Below are 20,098 nucleotides of genomic sequence, written 5' to 3' on the forward strand. Positions count from 1 at the left end.
TGTCTTGCATCGTAAATTATGTAAATTGTTTTGCAAATACACTCCGTTGGCAGTTTAATTAGCTGACATTATGTTGGGGGTATTGGAGCCAAATGGAGTGGGATCTCTGTGTGTCATAGGCAAAAAAACTGCGCCAATAAATGGTATAATTTGCAATGATTTCTTTGATTTATCATCAAATCGTTTTCCTTTGAGCCTAATCCTTTTTATAGCACATATTTTAAACAAGTATATTGAGAACTGAATAAACAAATAAATTGTACATTTGGGCAAACACATAAAACCCTGCAGACATACAAAGTGCTTGCCCATTACACTTAATATTTCATCGCGAACTTCAACCTCAATTATGAAAATGAAAGGGAAGCGCCACTCGCAACTCGCAACTCGTATCTTAACCTCACCCACCCCAGAAAACTGGAAAAAACCCCAAAGGCAAGCCACTTCACCCCGTAGGCCGAGTTTCGTGGACAAAAACCAGTCGAACATACCTCAACTAAGGCATTTTAAAATGGTTCGACGCACTGGCGGATATAAGCAACCAGAATGTGCACATAACATTAAATGGGTTCACTTACGGATACGAGATATACAGGATATGGGATTACGGGGATAGTGAGCACCGTATGAGCATCGTATGTGGCAAAATGTACGACAGCGGGGCAAAAGGAAAACAAATTTCAATTTAGCTTAAAGATTTTGCACATAAAATTTGTAACACTCAATTAGTTTAAACGACAGCGAAAAATGTTGCCAGACCGAGTCACAACAATGGCTACAAGCTTCCCCCTATATGTTTTCAGTTGGTTTTTGCTTATTTTCGGGTATCCTGCGTGTCCTGGGTATCCTGGGTAAATCGCATAAATGCGGCGACGTATGAATTTCGCTTAATATGATTAGTGAGCGGTCCTTGCCACGCCCCCGACCATCGAGTTATCGAATGATATGTGAGGTACTGGTACTACAAGTGCACTAATGGAGTGAAACACTTTCGCTGCATACTTGCGGCACACATCATTATGATGATGAGCTCGCAAGGGATGGTGGATGGTGGGTGGTGGGTAGTGGGTGGTTCTGGAGCAGCCTCGAAATCAATTTCATTTCGCTAATGTCGTGTAATACTAAAATCGTTTACGCTTCTGTGCCATTCAAGTGGGATTGCCCGATTAGAAACAAATGCTCTATTCCAAAGTTTCATGAGTGGGGGAATGGAAAGCGCAGCTGGTCGAGGTGGGTCAGTCAGTCAATCACCGAGGACCAAATCTTTATTAATTCTGATCGATGAGCCAGCCTCGCCCCGAGTCCTTCGCAGTTGCAACAATCAAATGATGGAGCGCTTACAACAAAAGCTCTCGATTCGCTGCGAACTGGAGACTGGCCACTTTCATACACTCATACAAATTCGACAGCTGAAAGCGTTTCCGTTTCCGTTTGCTTGTCTCTGTTTGTCTCTGTTTGTTCATACATCTCCCTTTGGCTCCCTTGGCTCCCTGCATTTGCCACGCCCCCCATTTTCCACCTCTCCAGCAAAGGCTATACTGTCCATCGATGGTGCAATGAAGCGCGTTTATTTGCCGCTCGTAATTTATTTACTGCCCAACTCCGTGCACTTCGATTCCATTCGGATAGAACCATTCAAACGTCTCCACTTGCTCACTGCAACTTGTTAGTTAAATATTGCCAGAAGCTGCGACTCTTCTTCCAGATGCACTGCGAGAAATGCATAGCATAACCTTAAAATAAATCCCTGTGCACTTATAAAACTGCGTTTGATATGGCGATTCTATTGAATTGAAATGAAAGAAAACCATTTGAAAAACTTCCTTAAAAGGAACTACAAGTCCATGAAAACAGAAGATAGTTTATGAACAATGCTTTCCTTTATATTAATTATTAGTACTCAATGCCTAACTAGGGTATAAATAGTGCTATAGAGTGTTCTCAGTGCACTGCCTGCAAGTGATAAATTAATCGCTACATCAGTTTTTAATTCCGTGTTGCTGGCGATTTATCTTGGACTCCATGCGTTGAGTCTTTCGAAACACTGGGACAAGGTTTTCCTGAATAGAGTGGAAGAGAGAGAGAGAGAGAGAGAGGGGAGAGATGGCTCGGAAAAGTGGAAAGAGACAGAGCTTTCACTGAAAGCCGGGCTGTGGCTAAAATACAGTGATCCCTCACTCTGCGCAACCTTTAGCCCTCCCCCCAGGCGGCACTGTTTAAAATGATGTATGGCACACATTTTGACAAATGTACAAAAATGAGTCATGAGTTCGCGGGGCAAACAGAAAGCGCTTCTCTGCTGCTGCATCATGTTGCTGCTGTTGCTGCTGTTGCTGCTGTTGCTGCTGTTGCTGCTGTTGCTGCTGTTGCTGCTGTTGCTGCTGTTGCTGCTGCTGCTGCACTATTTTCTGTTGACTTTTTCATGTACTGGCTGTTGCTGCTTTTGTTGGCATTATCCATAAAACAAACACAAACTGGCGCAGAAGATGGAGCTGCTGCTTACACATGTTTTGCGAAAAAAGGGGAATGGGTCTGGAGCCTGGCGCCGTAATTAATCATTTATGGTTTACCTTAACTCGGAGCTCTGTGCTCCGCATGCAGCAGATTTTATTCAAGCTGGGCTGTAAACAGATCTCTGCCATTTTGCGCAGTTTCAAACAAGTTGTATACATTGTATACACTTTTAATGCGAATTTACTTATAATTAAATTCGTGCAACTTCATATATATTTGAACAGAATTCAATCGAGTGGAGTTGAAATTAGTGTCACCGGGTTGTCAGAAATCTAAAGCAGCCCTGTAACTCCAAATCCAGTCCCTTGTCTCGCGTAGACTTATCAACAGCGTCTGGAATATCGAGCTCCAGACTTTTCTTTCAGCGTTTGGTGTTCCGTGTGTCCGTGGTTAGAGGTTTGCGTGGCTACACGGCTAGGTACATATATTTTTGTAGGATCGGGACTAGGACTAAAGAACATGGCCAATCGCTCCAGCCAGCGGGACCGAGAGTTCAGCCGCGACCACACTAGCAATTACAATCGCGATAACCGAGACTATACTCGGGACAATCGTGACAATCGGGAGAATCGCGACAATCGCGACAATCGTGACAATCGTGACAATCGTGACAATCGGGACAATCGCGGCAATTTCCGCGACTATCGCAATCGTGACAGGGATCGCGATAGGCAGCGTCAGGTGCCCACGGAACCACCGTTCATCGCCTATGTGGGCAACCTGCCCAAGGGTCTCGTCCAGGGCGATGTGATGAAGATCTTTTCGGACTTCGAGGTGAAGAATGTGCGCCTGATCAAGGACCGTGAGACCGATGAGTTCAAGGGCTACGGCTACGTGGAGTTCGAGACCTTGGCCCAACTGAAGAGGGCTCTCTCCTGCAACGGCCGCATCAAGCTGGACAACTTTTCGGCCCCCCTGCGCATCGATATAGCCGACCATCGCCGGCAGACGCCCGGTTCCAGCGGAGCTGGCGGCGCTCCTCCAGTCGGTGGCTCCCAAAGTCTGGGCGGTCATGAGAGAGGTGGTGGCGGCGGAAGAGGTGGCGGCGCCGGTGGTGGAAACGGTAGCAATCCCTACTACCAAAGGCGCAACTATCGGCGGGACGACAGTGTGGGATCCCATCAGTGTCGCCGGAGGGAAGCGCGCAGCAGCAGCAACCACCATATGTCCAACAGCAGCCCCACCCAAAGCACCACGTCCATCAACTACAACCGCACCACTCGCGGTGGTTTCAATAGCCGTGGTGGTGCAGGTGATCGCAGTGGCGGAATGGGCAACGGCCATGGGAATGGTAATGGTAATGGCAATCGCTACCAAGGAGGAGCTCCACGTCACTACGATGACCGCGAGGATCATCATTCGTCGAGCAGTGGAGGATACCAGCGCAATCGCAACTACAACTTCAATCGGTAAGAAATGGAGTGACAATCGAGCACTTAAATCAACTTGACTAGCAATTCCAGCTCCTTGAACAGCGGGGGCGGAGGAGGGGGTGGAGTGGTTAGGGGCGGGAATCCGCAGCGGAACTTCAATGGAAATGGAGGCGGTGGATTCGGGGGCATAAATGGAAATGGCAACTATACCAATTTTGTGCAAAATCGCAACCGCGATCGCAGAGGACACTATAATCCCAACAACGCTGGCAATTCTGGCAGCTACAATGGCAATGGGAACGGCAACTTTGGCGCGGACAACAGTAATCCTGTCCACGGAGTATCCGAATCGGGATCATCTGGTACCGGTCCCACTTCGAGCAATCAGTTCGGTGTACTCGACGATGATGATCGACCCAAGCTGGTGCTGAAGCCAAGGACAGTGACTGCACCCATAAACTCGCTGGCGGAGACCAAGCAGGCTGCTCTGATCTTCGGAAAGGCCAAGCCCCGCGACGATAGCTCCACGCCCGTATCCTCGCCACGCCAGGACTTGGAGGCCATAGCCGATGCCTTGAGTGCCTCTTCTCCCTTCGCTGGATCGACAGGAGTGCCAAGTGATCATGAGCCAGTTGTGGGCGACAACTGAATCGGGTTCAGCGTGGCGAGATCTTTCAATAAACTTTTCACAGATCTCTTATATTATATTATTAGATTTGTATCCTCTGATGTTCGTACACTTCGTCCTCGGGAATCAAGACGGCAGTCGCCTTGCCATTTTAAACGTATTCCAAATTCACATTGTGTAATTCATTGGCTTATTTCTTACGCTTTTGTTAAATTCCGTGATTAGGCGAAGAAATAAATAAATCATTGACCGAACATATACAAAAGCAGTTTACGAGGTACGAGGTATGCAAAAACTTCTAAATCAGTTCTAGTCTGAGGAGGTACATTATACAAATCACTATGCCTAATTTATTTCTACTCCAGAAAGTGGAAAAGGTTATTTCCCTAATTAGAGCCTGATCAGCCCCGGATAACCATAAACATCAGGACGCCAGCCATTCTGCTTGGAGTACCCATAAATTGCAAAAGTTAATGCTCGGTGACAAAGTCGGGGCAGGAAGATAGCTCACCTCCGGCGGACGAAAAGGACATTCGCGGACACTTGGAGCGGCATTAACTAGTCAACTTGAACTAATTGAATTGAACAAGATTAAAGAATTTTACGCCGGAATAAAGACGTTTGGCAAGTGAGGCGAAAAGCAGCAGAAGGCCCTGGTATTTATGGGCCAAGATTTACGAGCCACAACAAGTCGCGGCCACTTTTGGCCACCGCTCCTGAAATTGAGCCGCACATCCTGGCTTGTACAGGCAAATTGGCTTAATTTCTTTTTAATTTGCTGCCGGTTTTCCCGGCTTTTCCTCGCTTTTCCTTTGCTTTTCCCCGCTTTTCCACGCTTTCCACTTTCACTTTCCGCTTGGCCCGCTCAGGAGCTCTCGAAACGAAATTCAATTTGAAAAAGTGGAAAGCACTGCGGATGTGAGGTGACCTGGCCGATATGGAGAACATCCCCGGCCCAAAAGCCAATTTACGCACGAACATTTTTTCAATTTGCGCGGCTGAAACCGCAGTGACCCCCCATCTAATTTCCCCATTCCCATCCCCACCGCCCCGCTGCACTTTATAGAAATCCCGCGGAAAATTCACGGCATTAAAGGACTTTTCTTTTCTTTTATTTTCTCCTCTCCTTTTATTTCTTTTGAAGTTCGCCCACTGGCCGCGAGTTTTATTTGCCTTTTTTCCCCTGTCTGCAAGGCTTTCCCGCTTTTCGCGCCGGACTTTTCCCGTTAATGTGTCACACGCACTTTATAAGCAATTGTTGTTGCCGGAGATGGGCGCGGAAAATGGGGGCGGCGTTGGCGTCTGGAAAAGTTGACGACGCTGTCGACGCCCATGGCGCAATTATTATGATTATTAGGTACAGCTGCACTTGCCCAGCGGCTGCCACTTATAAGCAAAAATTGTAATTTACCTCAGCGCTGTAGCACACTGAGAGAAAATCGTTTTAAATCACAGTCTGAACAGTGTAGCCTTAGCAAAAGATTATTTCTCAAAGAGCCAAGAAATCAAAATTTTAAAACGAGAACATCCCAAAAGCAGCGACTGATATAATTTCCATGTCTTATCGCTTCAAACTTGACAGCAATAGAAACATTTTCTGTAAGTGCACTGAAAACTGTTCGCCAGCTTTGCTGCTGTTGTCCATTAGGGTGGACCTGAACTTTGGTCCGCTTTTGACCGTTCGCTCTGGCTGCTGTGCATCGCCTTGGGGGTCACGCGTTAATAATCGCGCTGAATGACTTCATAATGAAAATATTAAAGGTGTTTGTTGCCGCTCTTGTTGTTGTTGCTGCCAGCCGCCGGCCGGGATCAGGATAAGTATATATACATACACAAGGAACGGAACACCCGCAGGACTCGCTCACACAAAAGGCGCAAAGTTTATGTTTATGTCATGCTCTCGAATGGCAGCAGCGCAGAGGTGAGAGAGGGGTTTTTTTTTTCCGGGGTATAATTTAATAATAATGCTCCTTTTTTTTCATTAAATGTAAGTGCACCATGAGCGGAGGCTGCCTCAAGTGGCAGGTTGAAATGAGCGAAGAAAATGTTGGAACTCAGTGCTGGGCACTCAAGAAGATAATATGTATATTAAATGCTTATTTAATCAGAATTGTTGGTACAACGCAAACAATATTTTCCAACCTTTATTGATAAGAGAAGTGATTAAACATATATGTACATATGACCATATGATTTATGGTCGCATAGTATCATGGATCCAACTTTCGTAGAAAATAACATTTGTGTAGACACCAGGATAGTAGAGAGAGGCGCAACTAATGCCAAAGGACACAATGCCCCCAAGGACCCAGACGCCCTCATGGAATGCCATCAGTGGTCCGCCGGAGTCACCTTCGCAGCTGTCGCTGTGCCCATAACCACTGGCGCACAGGTGGGAGTTGCCCAGTGGATTATAATTGGCGTACGAGTGAGCACACCTATCAGGCTCCACGTAGGTGACCTGTGCTTTCAACTTGACAGGACTACTCAAACTGCTGTTGGTCTCACCCCATCCTGCCACGGTAAACGACTGGCCGGGTTGCCATTGCCGCACACCCACAGTCGAGGGCAAGCAAACAGGTCGAATGCTGGGCGAATAGGGAGCATCTCTCGCCAAACGGATCATACCAATGTCGTACCAGTGGCTACGGGTTCCGTAGCTCTCATGCATGTGGAAGTTCTCGACCGGGATGTGCACAACGCTCGATAGGCATATTCCATTTTGGCAATCCACCGCGGTGCTAGTGTCGTGCTCGCCTAATCTTACAGAGACTCTGAGAAGATAATCGTTAATCATAAAACGAAAGCAAATGATATTGGAGTGCTTACAGGTTGCCGTATCGGTACATGGTTTTTGCCGAAAGGCAGTGAGCTGCTGTTAGAACATATCGGTGATTGATCAGTGATCCCGCGCAGACCGTTTGCAATTGCAATCCATTCGCTGGTTGGTACTCTAGTAGCGCCATCCAAGCGAATTCCGTGAGGACAGCTTCCTTGCCACCTATGATCTGCGCGTGCACTACGTCGCCACCACAGATGGACCGATCGGGAAGCAATCTAGCATCTCTCGGAAGTATTTCACCACGCCTCCTGTCGTAGTCCTTATCCGCAGTGCAGCAGACGACTGGCGGGTCGCTGTGGTCTGATGCGCAACGGGACTCTCGGATGAACTGATTCTCAGAGTTTGTAATTACACTCTTCGATATTACAGAATACAGGGGCACGCACAAGTTAATGGACACACACCATCCACGTCGCTGGTTGGGATTCCGACATTCTGGGTCTGCAAACCACCATAAATATGTAAACCGAGTTCTATTATTCGTCCATTGAGTTGTCTACTGATTTCGGTGTTTATTCCGAATTATTTATTTATTTCGGTGTTTATTCCGAATTATTTATTTATAAAAAACACAATGTTCGGTGGAATTTCCACTTTGTGCACTTACACTGTGTACCGGCCGTGCGGTTAATCAAAATACAGAGCAAAATCGCTGCGATCACCTTCATTGCGATTGCGACTGAACTCCGTAAGCATCGACTGCGATCTGTTCGATGGACACGAAAAATATGCCAGTCTTTCTCTGCCAAAAGTGCGATTACTTGCTGTTATCATTTCAAAAAGTTAAAGATCAGACCATACAAAATATATGCGAGTTTACTGCCAAAGTGAAAAACCCCAAATAAATAAAGCAAGCAAAAAATTCTTAGAACCAACACAAGATACAAAACAATGTTAATGAAAAACCCCAAATAAATAAAGCAAGCAAAAAATTCTTAGAACCAACACAAGATACAAAACAATGTTAATACTTGCTTGAATATAGTTTCGAAATCAACATGTATGCCCCGAAATGAACCACTGACTCGTTGTCATTCTCGACGAATAGTCAATATTCGGGATATCAGCAATCCGATTGTGTTTGCACTTTCGACAGACGACCCCAAGAAACAATTAATGCTGGCAAAGGACGAGAGGGGCTACAGGATACCAGATACAGGACACAGGAGCAGAGACTCGGAGGACCACAAGTAATATTTTAAATGTAGTTTCGGGCTAATTGTCATGCCATCGACGGCGTCTTATCGGACGGTAGCAAAACAATTTGGCCAAATTTATGCAACACAAACGAGCTGAGAGTGCCCCAAAGGGGCACGAAGGACACACAGGACCACGCAGGACATGCAGGATGCCCAGATGGAGAGATAAGTCAAAAATGCTGCCATTAAAATGCTGGCATTTGTAAGTCTATCTGGTATCTGGTATCGACAGGGTTTTCGCAAAAGTTACGAAAGGAGGTGAGCGGAAATCTAGCCGTGGTGGTCATTAATGAACATGGGCCAGTGTCCCCGTACAGTGGAGTCCATTAAAAAGGACTGAATGGCAATTAAGCACTGGAGTCAAAAGGCAGAATCGGAGTCAGAATCGGAATTAGAGGCTGAGGCAATTAAGGCGCCCCTTTCGCTGCAAGGACACTGGGCAATTAAGCCGGACCAAAGTTGGCCAATCCCTTGGAGTCGACCTTATCCTTTTCACCTATCTCTCTGGCCGAGGAAAACTTAAATGAGTTTTCCGGCAGCGGAGAAACACAGAGAGAGAGAGAGAGCGTCCCGCTGCGAGCATTTAAGTGACTGCAACTTTGATTGGCTGGCCGCTTGAGTGGGCAGCAGATTTATCTCCTATTTCCGAGTCCCCCCCAATTGCACATAAATCCCTACGACGATACCTACGCCCGGCTCCAGGGATTCAGGGATCCAGGGATCCAGGGATCTAGCCATAAAAATATTTGGAATATTTGTAGCCAAACGGCGACATGTGTGTGAGTTGAATTTTAGAGGGCGACACATCTTCGATATGCTCGTTTAAAATAATTTATTGCACTGCCACTGACACCCATTGAACGTCTGCTGGTCTGCCACCGGTTCGGTTCCTAAGTGAAGTGTCCCGGCGGCACAAGCTCACAAGATAAATTGCGCAAATAGAAAAATGTTCTAATTAAAATTATGCACAAATATTTTGGATTTCTTCTCGCTGTCATCCATCGATGGGGTGCCAATTAAAATTGATTGGAAATTCCGGGACAGCATTCCCGGCATTTCTACAGCATTTCTACGGCACGTGGGCGTTCCTCAGCGCCAAGTAGTAGCAGCTGCCCGAAGCCTGTACGGCATCCTTTCACTCGGCATTTGCATGCAGAACCTTTGCTTTTGAACTCGGAAATGGGACTATCTGCGTGTGCTGGCCATTCTGACCATTCCGCATGACTACCCACTCCGAAAGCAATAAAAAGAAGTCTCAATTAACACTCTTGTACTGGCGAAATGCAGCCAGATGGCTAAATGCATCCATTTAAGTCGCCACCCCGACCATCGCTAATGTAGCAAATAAAACGGTCACCTTAATGGATTTCTGTTACGCGGTCTAGCTTCGATTTGGACAGAAGGTGGCGAAGCACGGGTACGGGCACGGGCACAGGACTCCCAGGACTCACAAAACTCTCGTGCTGTTCCATTGATTGTCCTTGAATCGCAGTCGCTCGCCACTTAATCCAATCGCGCACATGTTGAGTCCTAACAATGGACTCCTGCCTCGTCCTCGCTTCGTCCTTCACCCCATCCACATCCACCTTAAGCGGCTTTCACCTTGACGTTGCCACCACCAACAAGGGCAACACGAAATCGAAACAACACCACCAGGATGTGCCGCGGATTCGGGATGCGGCCTCGACTTGATTTTCGCACTAGCCTACACTTAACAATTTAAAATAATTTTCACATTTTAAATACGATATCTGTGCAGTCCGATTTAAGAGCTTGGAGCTAAGAGATACACACATTCGTGATTTAAAAATAAACAAAAGTAGTTATATAAAACCCTTCTCATAAGGTGATAAGAAAATAAGAAGCCATGTAAAAAGAATATTGATGCATACTTTTGAAATGCGCTAATAATCACAGAATCTGGTACATTTCTCCCAGTGTAGTTATCGTTTTGGGATGTGAGGAAATCAAGGCGAAAATAGGGGGTGCCCTGAGGGTTGTGTGCATTACCAACTGTTGTGAAAATTAGAACGTGTAGTCCGGCGCTTTCCAGGACTTATCACACACACGCACGACCGCACCACTGAGCCACTGAACCACTGAGCCACTCAGCCACTGGCCACTGCACCGCACCACCTTTGTGGGCCGCCTGCATTGACTTGTGTTACGATGATGATGTATTAGCCGTGGAATTAAAATTAAAAAGCCCGATCAGGTTGCCCCCTTTGATGAGGTCTTTTGTTGTGCGAGTGCACATAGTGCGTAGTGGCAAAGAGCCCGTTCCTAATTAATCCCACAGAAAAAGCAAACCGAACTTAAGCAACATCTGGACTCTCTGCTCTCTGACTGACATTAACTAAAGACCGACGCCACTTGAGGCACAAATTCGGCCGAATTTTACCATTTCAGCATTTCAGTGTTTTTAGTATTTCAGAATCTCAAATTGGGGCTGACAGGCGCGAACGGAGTATACGAAAACCACATTTGGGCAACCCGAATGAAAGATCATTCAGCTGTCAGAATCATTAAGAAATGTGAAATCGTTTAAATGTGCTCCGCAAGAGGCTCCATCATTTTTCTTCCCAAAACCAAGCTTTTTTTTGGGGGGAGAGAAGATTGAATGTGGAAACACATGGAGATGGGGCTTCAAACGTAGTTCTGAGACGTGATTATTTCAGGGAGATATCTCATCTCTAGTACTGACTAATTTGTGACTTATGCAGAAATTCACTTCAAACCTAAAGGCTTTCCTGCTGATAAAAACAAAGCTGTGTATTACTCATCCAAAGCAAAATATATATGTATTTTTTTGTAAACACTTGTGAAATGAGTTCAACTTGTTTCCCCTAAATCGGCGGCACTTCCTGCCCCCGCAGCACTCGCTTCATTTTGGGAGGTAAATAAAAATTTTCAAAAATTAATGCCTGTCTTTCATTTGCAAGGCCTTTGTGCGCCTTCCGCTCGGAACCATTCCGTTTTCAATTTCGCTCCCCAAAAACAAAAAAAATTCTCACTTCTGGCCACACGACGTTTGGCAGTGCGAAACATTTTTATTACGAATTCGTGAGTTTCGCCGCAAATAGCAGCTCGCCATGGGCAAATATATAGCCGCTCGGGAGATATATGTCTAGTTTTACACTATTATGCACGGAATACGGAATACGGGATACGAAATACGGAATCGCGAGCGCGGGGCACGGGCAATAAAAATACCCGAGCATATCAGGCAATACCCATTGGAGGATGGGGGGCACTAGGATGGTGCCGATACTCTAGGCAGTCTAGGCAGTCCAACCAGCTGCCTCGACTTCGTGTGCCATTCGACACGCCCACAACATTCGATTGTCTTAGGCTCAGGCAGATACGCATATCTCGCAGTACACCTGAAAAAATCTAGGAAACAGTAGTAGAAAGTAGTTGAAAGTAGTAGAAAGTATACAAACTGGCACAGCAAGTAATTTCTGCGCACTCATCAACTTCCTAATTACACTTTATTTATTCAATATAGTTTTACTGTGTATTAATTAGAATGAATACTTTTTTTCTCCAGTGCAAGGAAGCATTTAAATTTCGGCGCGTTCATTGAAATTTGAACGATGAGCTAGCTGACGATAAAAGTGGACGCCACGGGCGGGGTTAGGAAATTTTCATATAAAGTACCTTTTGTTGGCATTTTAATGGCGCGCTTTATGGAAGGATTAAGCACATAAACTTGTCAATAACTCGAGTGCCGCACACACTCATATATTTATACTTATGCTTATACTTACATATATACCCAAATTGCCAGCGACTCGGCGACTCTCTACCAATAATAATGTCACCGCACTTTGACTAAGAAACCCTGAAAATGGAGTCAAGTCGCCGAGGGGACAGCGATTTTATTTATGAGCTCAACGTTAAATTGTTGCCGCATATGTCGAGCGCTCCTGCTGAACATGGGGGTGAAGTGCGCGGGGCAGGGGGAGGGGGGGCAGAGGGCAGCGACTTATTAAAAACAATCATGAGCCAAACACCAGAAACATACCCGAGATCCAAGCCCTTGGAGCACATTATTGATAAACACACAAGTCTGAAGTCTGAGGCAGGAGAAACATTGGATAATGGATTGATGGGGTGAAGGGGATATTCTCATAACATTAAGTGAGAACCGATAACGAGGACTCTTACGTTTATGGCTATTCGTTGTGGATATGATATGAGGGATTTAGACGGATTACGCCAGGAGTTAGCTTACAGGCAATAGCGAAGAAAGTGCTGAATAAATTCAAATAAATATTATATCATTGATTTATTCAGTAACTTCACAAGCTAAAGAAACTTCCTTTCATTCCTGTAAAAATGTTTAAAGGAAAGCACACCTTTCCGTGATAAGCAATCGATGAAAATTCCCTAATGAAGTCGTTCATATCGCCAAGAATGCCAAACATCCATAAATATGTCCCTTGCGTAAGGCAGCGTTTGGGAAACCTTTTAGCTGCTCCAAAAAATGAAATCACGAAAAATGGTGAGCCAAATTTGGGCGAAATGTAAAAATTGCAAGCCACCCAAAAGCCAGAAGATTACAAACCCCTGCGGCAATTATTTTACGATGCACAAAGGTATTGTTAAATCGCAGGAAGCAAGAAAAGCGAGGAGCAAACAGCAAACAAGCCGGCAGCCAAAGTAAAGCCAAATATGTTGAAATGCGGCCAGGACAGAGAGCAGAAGAAGGAAAATGCGAGTTTCAGGGGAAACGAGGGGAAAGTCCTGGATGCGAACGACGCCGCAGTTCAATATGCAGCGGCAGGCAATATTAAAATATCTTAAGGATATTATGTTATTACGCACACATTACACAGCAGACTGCGGGCAGGATATCGGGATGGATGGATGGCAGAGCAGGGTAGGGCACGGGGCAAACTCCACTCAAATGAGATAATTCCCTGTAAAATAATAATAAAATAAGCAACCTTCAGACAATGTTCAACATCCCGCCCCGCAACGCCCCGCCCCTTCCAAAGGTTTTTATGATTTTCATATTCTCGCAACCCCCGCCGTTTAAGTGCTTTTCAATATGAGTAAAATGCATTAAGGTATATCTCTCGCATTTTCCCTTCTGCCCGCCGGCTAGGCAATCTGAATGCTGGGCGCTGGGCGGGGGGCGTGGCAGATTGGCCAGGCAACTCTGGCATTAAAACAAAACACAACCAACACTCACACACCCACAATCAGGCTTCGGGGGCCAGCGGCAAAAGAAAGGACCAACCCAATCCTGTCGAGTCAGCAGAAAAGAAAGAAGCCCGTACAAATGAGCCACATCGCAGTGGAAGAAGGCAAATGGGAGACAATTTTTAGTTTTGATCTAAATGCGTCAATAAATTTTAACACTTTCAGTCGCTCGGGCGACAGAAACAAAAGTCGTTTCGAGGCTTACAATAAAAAAGGAGCAGGCAAACGAGCGGTAAGGATATCCTAGTAAAAATCAGGGCTATGGGCTTGCTACTTTTCTTAAGACAAAGTAACAAAAAATACCCTAGTTGTAGACCCTAAATAAAAAATGAAACATCATAGAACTAAATACATGACCTATCCTAGGATTGATAAGGGAATATACATATGGTTAAAACCCTTTGTATGCTGAGTATCGGGCAGTCGACCCCTTGGGTATCGAACACACGCTCCACTTGCTTTTTGGCCACCTCAGCATTTTCTTTAACTTCTGTGCCAGCTCGGTCTTATCAATGGGCTCATTTTAAAATCAACGCCTAGTCTTGGGAATCCTGCGAGTCCTGCTTATTTACGAGAGATGTCAATGACTGGGTTTTTCCAAGTTTTTCATTCCATTTATGGCTGCGAATCTGGGCCGGGCTAACTTATCGCTCCATGTGCATCTTCAGTGGCACTTTCAAAGGCCTTTCTTCGGGGAGGTGGACAGCCAGTCGTTCCCTCAGTCAGTCAGCCAGTTTGTCAGTCAGGAACTGATTGTCCTGTGGCCCAGAAGTAAAGCATCCGCAAAGAGTTGGCACAGAGTTTTAGCCCTAATCCCGCAAAGGGTAGCGTCATCGTGGCACATGGGCAAACAGTGCTGCCATGGCAAATTTATCGCCGCTGATAAGCGTTAATAAATTAATTAGAATTATTGAAATGCGTGGTCTGTCGAGGTCCTGCTAGGTCCACCGCTACCGCACATCCTTCCGCCACTGTTCCTGTTTCTGCAGCCAAATGCAAACACAGGCCATGGCCATGGGCATGAATATGCCACTGGATCGGCATCGCAGTGGACATGGAAGTGGACATGGATGGCAGCCATTATGCGCTGATTTGTGTTGCATACTTTTGCGGCGCACAGGGCAGAAACAGGACGAAAACAGTGCCACATCCGCAAACGCACAGGACACGCACTTTTGAATTAGTTTGTTTGAACTCTGTGGCCTTATCTCAAGTTGTAGATTTCCAACATTTTGTAGTCATTTCCGGTCGCACTCGGTGCAGTCGATGCAGTCGGTCGCATTTGCATTTCGTGCTGCCCGCTTTTATCAATTCAATTTACGCACTTGCATAAAGAGGCTCTTGCAAAAATGTTACGAACATTTTATGCGAACAAGAAGATCATCGTTGTTTATGGGCGCTGTCTAAATGGCGCTTGCCTTTTTAGCACTTACCATTCGACATTCAGATATTAGTATCAAATTAGGTATAAGTACTTCTCTTTAAAAGCTGGTCGAAGGATTACGATATGTTTACGAGTTCAAGAATTTGTATTTTTTTTAAAATATTATTATTTTGTTTAGATTGTTTAATAACGAATTTTGTCCTGTGCAGTCCGGTTTGCAATTTTTTCCTTCTCACCTTTTAGGCGGTGGCAAAGTTTTCACGTCTTGTAGCGCCGCCGTTTTTTCCTTCTTTAATGGCATTAAAAAGTTTGTCCGCCACTGGCCAAAGTTCTTAGCACTAAGGTGCCTTTTTTTATTGGCGCCAGGACGTGTTTGCCCCGCAGGAATTCACGTCCCCTTCTACCCTTCTCCACTCCCCAAGTCCTTGAGCTCAAGGTGCAGGCAAAACGAAAAAAAACCGGAGGAGAAAAAATTAAATAAAACTTTTTTAGCTCACAAATGTTTTGCTGCTAATTGAAAATATCTGTTGGGTTCAATTAGACGATGATGCTGCACCGTGCGGCGGCTTAAGCGGCTGACTGGCCACGCCCCCCACGCCTCCGCCCCAAGTGAGCTAAACCATAGGACAAAAAAAACGCTGATTTAAGCAATTTTTTGTGCAACTTTTCGCTTGTGTGGCGAGACTTTTCAGCTTTCCAGCGAACAACTTCCAGCTGATGGATCGAATTTGTGTCCAAGGAAGGGGGCATTTGATTTCACACAATTCTTAATGCCCGGAGAAAGTTTCTCCACACAGTTTAGTGGCATACAAATGAGGACGAGCTTCACCTGCAGCTGAAGTGCTCCTTTTTCGATGGAAACTAATCCGAAGAATTGGAAAACTTCTGACCAAAGGTTAATTGGATAGAGAAGCGAGATGAGAAAGTTTAATCGAAGGTGGTGCAGCCTGAAAAAACTTTAATAAAATACTGTACAGTACAGTTAATAATGTATTTTGTAGCCAGAAGATTAATTGGGGTTCTCTTCACTGTTTCGGCTTAAATACACTTAATGAGCCCGCCCACACACACAATAAATAAACGAAATCAGGCATCAAATGGCCAAACACAAATTGTCAATTAAAAGGTATTTAAGCTTAATACCCAGGTCACACACTCACGTCGAGCGCTTAATCCACGTAAATTAGTGCAAAAATCAAGTGGATACCTTGATACCTCACTGCCCCCCACAAATAAGCCCCCAAATTTGCAGGGGCAGAGAGGGGGGGGGGAGTGGGGAAGGGAGGCCAGAGAGCAGAGGGCAACCGACACCAATAAAGCCAACAAAGCGTTTTTAGGGTTAAGTCCATGTCAAAGTGTCAGTTTAGTATCGGTATCATGTCATGTTGTCTGTTCGTTCATGGTGTGGATGTTGCTGTTGTTGTGGCTGATATTTCGGTGGCAAAAGGCGAGTGAAGGGGTTGGGGCAGGGGAAGGGGGGTGGCTGCTCATGGGTGGTGGGGTAGGTTTTAATTTCGTGTGCACTGTGTACTGTGTGGCAACATCAGGCGAAACAGACGTGTGCTCCGGACCCTCTATCTCTGCCTGGAAATTACGCTGAAGGTGCAACGTTTTACTAATGAATTTAACAAGGATGCTGGCTGCCGAAAAGTGGGTGTGAAAAGTGGGGTGGTGCACTGAGAGAAACAAGTTGATATACTTTCTACCCAAATACTACCTAACTTTCGAGTACTGACTTCCCTTTGTGTGGCTTACTTTTCAACACCTTTGACAGTGCTTTCCATTCCGAATTTTCTTCGCTCTTAAAACCACATCCAATTTGTTTTCTGTGTAGAAAAGGGGCACGTTGCAGCGTTGCATGCTCATTAAAACGTCAGGGCGGCAGAAAGCTGGCGAGTCTGGAGAGGCCAGTTCGTCTGGGGGCATCAGCTGCACTTTGTGGCCCTGCTGTTTATCCTGCCAACATATTTTTCAAATGTTCCGTTTGCATAAGTGAAAAGGCCAAAAAAGGAAGATAACACACACAACACACATGGGCGGGGGAGGTGGCCAACATTGGCGTCAACACAACAACAGGGGCATCAAGGGGTTAAGGAATTAGGGAGTTGGCAAGTTGGGGAGTTGGGTCAAATCTGCCAACAATGGCGCGTAAATTTACGACTCACCTACGCGACTAGACGGCTTTTGACCGGGCCAACAGCTCCAATGGGGTGGACCAAAAAAAGGCAGGGAATGGGCGTGGCTGAGGCACATGTGTGTGCGGCATATTTAAATTTGTTTTTATCCGCATTTCAGGTTGCGCCTGTTAATCCAATAAAATTGCGTAATTAAATTTGCGCTTCATTTGGCGTTTGTCATGTTTGTCGTTGCGGTGACAAATTTAAAACCTGTTGTCTGCCAGCCTAAAAACTCAACCCTTTTTCCCTTACTCCAATTTTCTCCCCCTACTTCGAGGTGCGAAAAAATGAACTGAAACCGAAATTGTTGTACACGTAGTAATTTTTCAATTGCTGCATAATTGAAGGCAAACCAGCGGAGTAATTCGCACAGCACCAGAAAAAAACTCGCAAAATATTGGCAGCAAATTGTCGGCATGACAAAGTGGACGAGTACCAAAAAAAACCCCGACTCCTTTATTTCGGCCTGTTGATGTGTGGCTTTGTTTGCCACTTTTTTTTTGTATTTTGGCCATGGACTCGTGTGCTCTGGGGAAAATGGAAAGTTGACTAGCAATTGTGTGAACGGCAGATGAAAAATGATTTTTAATTGTTGGGCGTTGAGCGCTGAGTGCTGAGGGTTTTGTGGTTGGAGAAAAAAAGGTTGAAAATCAGTGAAACAGTGAAACTCCCTCACATTTAGCGGGCTTTTTTATGCTGGCTGCAGATAAAGCCCTGTGCAATTGTGAAACTGATAAGACCAAATCGTCGGCGACGACAACACACGGCACTCATTACTTCCGGCCTTTCAGAGCAGGGCCCTCGAAGGAAGTCGAGAAGTCGATAAGGTCTGCGGACCGACAGACCCGATAAGAACACTGCATCAATCGCCTCGGCGATGCAGCGAAACTACGATTAACGCAAACGCTCCTCAGTTGGCGGGCGGCAAACTTGAAAGGCGCTGGCAATCTTAAGCTAGAAATGCATCACACTTGGAGAACAATTTGTAACTCTGAAGTTTGTAGAAATCAGCAAGTTATTCAAAGCCACAAGCATGACTTTCTTCATATTCTTGAATATAGTTGAATATAGTAGACACTCTATTCATGTCCAGCGGACATTACTCACTAATAACCCTATCAAAATTACTTTTATGCCTGCCAAATATGCGCTCGAATCACATTCTATTTCTTTTTTCTAAGTGCACGATACCACGGGGTTTCTCCTATTCGACAGCCGTGCCAAGCACAGAAAGTCACTTTTCTTATCACTTCGAATTGCGACTCGGTTTTTAACGGTTGGCAATGGGATAATGAGGTTGGTCGGTTCCTCCATAGAATTTCTTTCAAGATGACGAGTCTCCTCGAACCCCTGGTCTTTGATTTTCGCGTGTGCCCGTTTCACTTCACTCAGTATCTGAGTTATATACTCGCATTCATGTGTTGCGTAGTTTTTACAAAATCACGAGTTTGTTTAATCTTGTAAAATAGTATAAAATATAAATGAAATACCCTATCATACCTTCGTAATTTACAAGTTTTACATGATTGAACAAATACCTTCGTAATTGACAAGTTTTACATGCTTGAACAAATATGCAGTGTTTAGAAATGAAATTCATATCATGACACTTTTTAGGAACACATTTTGCCTTTGCAGCAGAAACAAGAAAAGTGTGTATGCTTATTCACTTACTTATATATATTACTATATATTTACTATTGACTGTAAGAGCATTTTGCGATTCGGATAACCATTTTGCAGGCATTCTAGGGCGCCATCTTGTCTCGGAGCAGCGCGAGTTCTTCAGTGATAACTGCGAAACGCGTCAAACGGCGGCGGCTGCGGCTGCGGCTTGTGCCACAAATTTGGCGATTAAAACAGAGGGGAGAGTGCCCCGTATTGGGGGCAATATGCATCTGCATATAATGTGCATATGAATGATGCGAGTGTGTGGACGCTGGCTATAATGACGAAATGTAATTTGGAGCAGTGAGATGGCGGGGCTGTCGCGCTGTTATCGCTGTCGCTGTCGCTTTTGCTTTTGCTTTTGCTTTGAGTTTAATTAAAAAGTTTCGCTCTTTGTGGCAGCGCAACAAACAGCCGAAAGCAGTGCACATTCAAATTCATATTTTGATTTTGGGTTTTTTGTTTTGTTTTTTATATAATTAAAATGCGCTCCCGAATGCAATGCGAGGGCGTGGCTGTAGCCAGCTTTTCTCCTGTCCAGCTGTCGGAGATGGCCGATGGATAAAGCGAAGAGCAAAGGATGCGATATTAGTGTGTGCAAGATATTAACAGCATATTTGACATAACAATATGGAGAGTGTCCTGCGAAGGCAGCAGCATCGCCAACAGGAAGCAATTTCTCATCGTTTACTAGTTTTTATTAGCCCACTCAAACCACTCAAACTCAATCCATTCAAGCCACCCAAACCACACGCATTCACATCCGCCCACCAAGAAGCATTCATGGCATCCTTATAAGGATTCTTGGCTGCGGCCAGGACATGCCGGGCAGCTCATAAGACAACATAAAGTATGACAGACATTTTGGCAACACTTTGCAGACCGTTAGCAGCCCCGGCTTTTTAAATTGTTAATGCCAATGCTCGGGGGAGTGGCGTCCCATTTTGCCCATTTCGGCAAGACAAAGGAGCTGTCATAATTCGCTGCAAAATATTGTCACCCAACCAGATGCACTCTCATATGGGGCCAATTTGCCTTGGCCTGGCACTTCTTGGCTCCGTTTTCTGGCACGGCATTACTTGGCCATAATACGGCTCCCAAA

The 20,098-nt window shown here is 45.4% G+C and overlaps 3 protein-coding genes and 1 long non-coding RNA gene across 8 annotated transcripts in view; 2 read left to right on the top strand and 2 right to left on the bottom strand.

Moving 5' to 3' along the window:
• Positions 1-20,098, bottom strand: part of LOC120320443 — a 132,050-nt gene that overhangs the window by 70,064 nt on the left and 41,888 nt on the right. The window lies entirely within an intron of this gene.
• Positions 2,787-4,783, top strand: LOC6538928 (heterogeneous nuclear ribonucleoprotein 87F). Of its 2 annotated transcripts, none has more exons than XM_015193636.2 (2): positions 2,787-3,923; positions 3,969-4,783. In XM_015193636.2, the coding sequence occupies exons 1-2, from the start codon at positions 2,974-2,976 to the stop codon at positions 4,534-4,536; spliced, it is 1,518 nt and encodes a 505-aa protein (XP_015049122.1). In that variant the 5' UTR covers positions 2,787-2,973; the 3' UTR covers positions 4,537-4,783. The 2 variants fall into 2 exon arrangements, with proteins under 2 accessions (XP_015049122.1, XP_002099432.1); XM_002099396.3 differs by having other exon boundaries at positions 3,978-4,783.
• LOC120321989 lies at positions 5,736-6,662 on the top strand. Its single transcript, XR_005561733.2, has 2 exons — positions 5,736-6,436; positions 6,508-6,662. It is a non-coding gene; the product is annotated as an uncharacterized LOC120321989 (long non-coding RNA).
• LOC6538929 (serine protease 7) lies at positions 6,615-8,079 on the bottom strand. Its single transcript, XM_002099397.4, has 3 exons — positions 7,965-8,079; positions 7,345-7,798; positions 6,615-7,289 (listed from the first exon to the last, which is right to left on the bottom strand). The coding sequence occupies exons 1-3, from the start codon at positions 8,023-8,025 to the stop codon at positions 6,710-6,712; spliced, it is 1,095 nt and encodes a 364-aa protein (XP_002099433.1). The 5' UTR covers positions 8,026-8,079; the 3' UTR covers positions 6,615-6,709.

The sequence above is a fragment of the Drosophila yakuba genome, chromosome 3R, assembly GCF_016746365.2.
Source record: "Drosophila yakuba strain Tai18E2 chromosome 3R, Prin_Dyak_Tai18E2_2.1, whole genome shotgun sequence".
Classification (NCBI taxonomy): Eukaryota; Metazoa; Arthropoda; class Insecta; order Diptera; family Drosophilidae; genus Drosophila; species Drosophila yakuba.

Bases quoted from the DNA above. Each gene is read 5' to 3' on its own strand.
- LOC6538929 (XM_002099397.4), bottom strand. From the start codon at position 8,025: ATGAAGGTGATCGCAGCGATTTTGCTCTGTATTTTGATTAACCGCACG. The intron at 7,799-7,964 runs GTAAGTGCACAA...GGTGGTTTGCAG, and splicing joins CCGCACGGCCGGTACACAGT to ACCCAGAATGTCGGAATCCC. The intron at 7,290-7,344 runs GTAAGCACTCCA...TTATCTTCTCAG, and splicing joins ATGTACCGATACGGCAACCT to AGTCTCTGTAAGATTAGGCG.
- LOC6538928 (XM_015193636.2), top strand. From the start codon at position 2,974: ATGGCCAATCGCTCCAGCCAGCGGGACCGAGAGTTCAGCCGCGACCAC. The intron at 3,924-3,968 runs GTAAGAAATGGA...CAACTTGACTAG, and splicing joins CGCAACTACAACTTCAATCG to CAATTCCAGCTCCTTGAACA.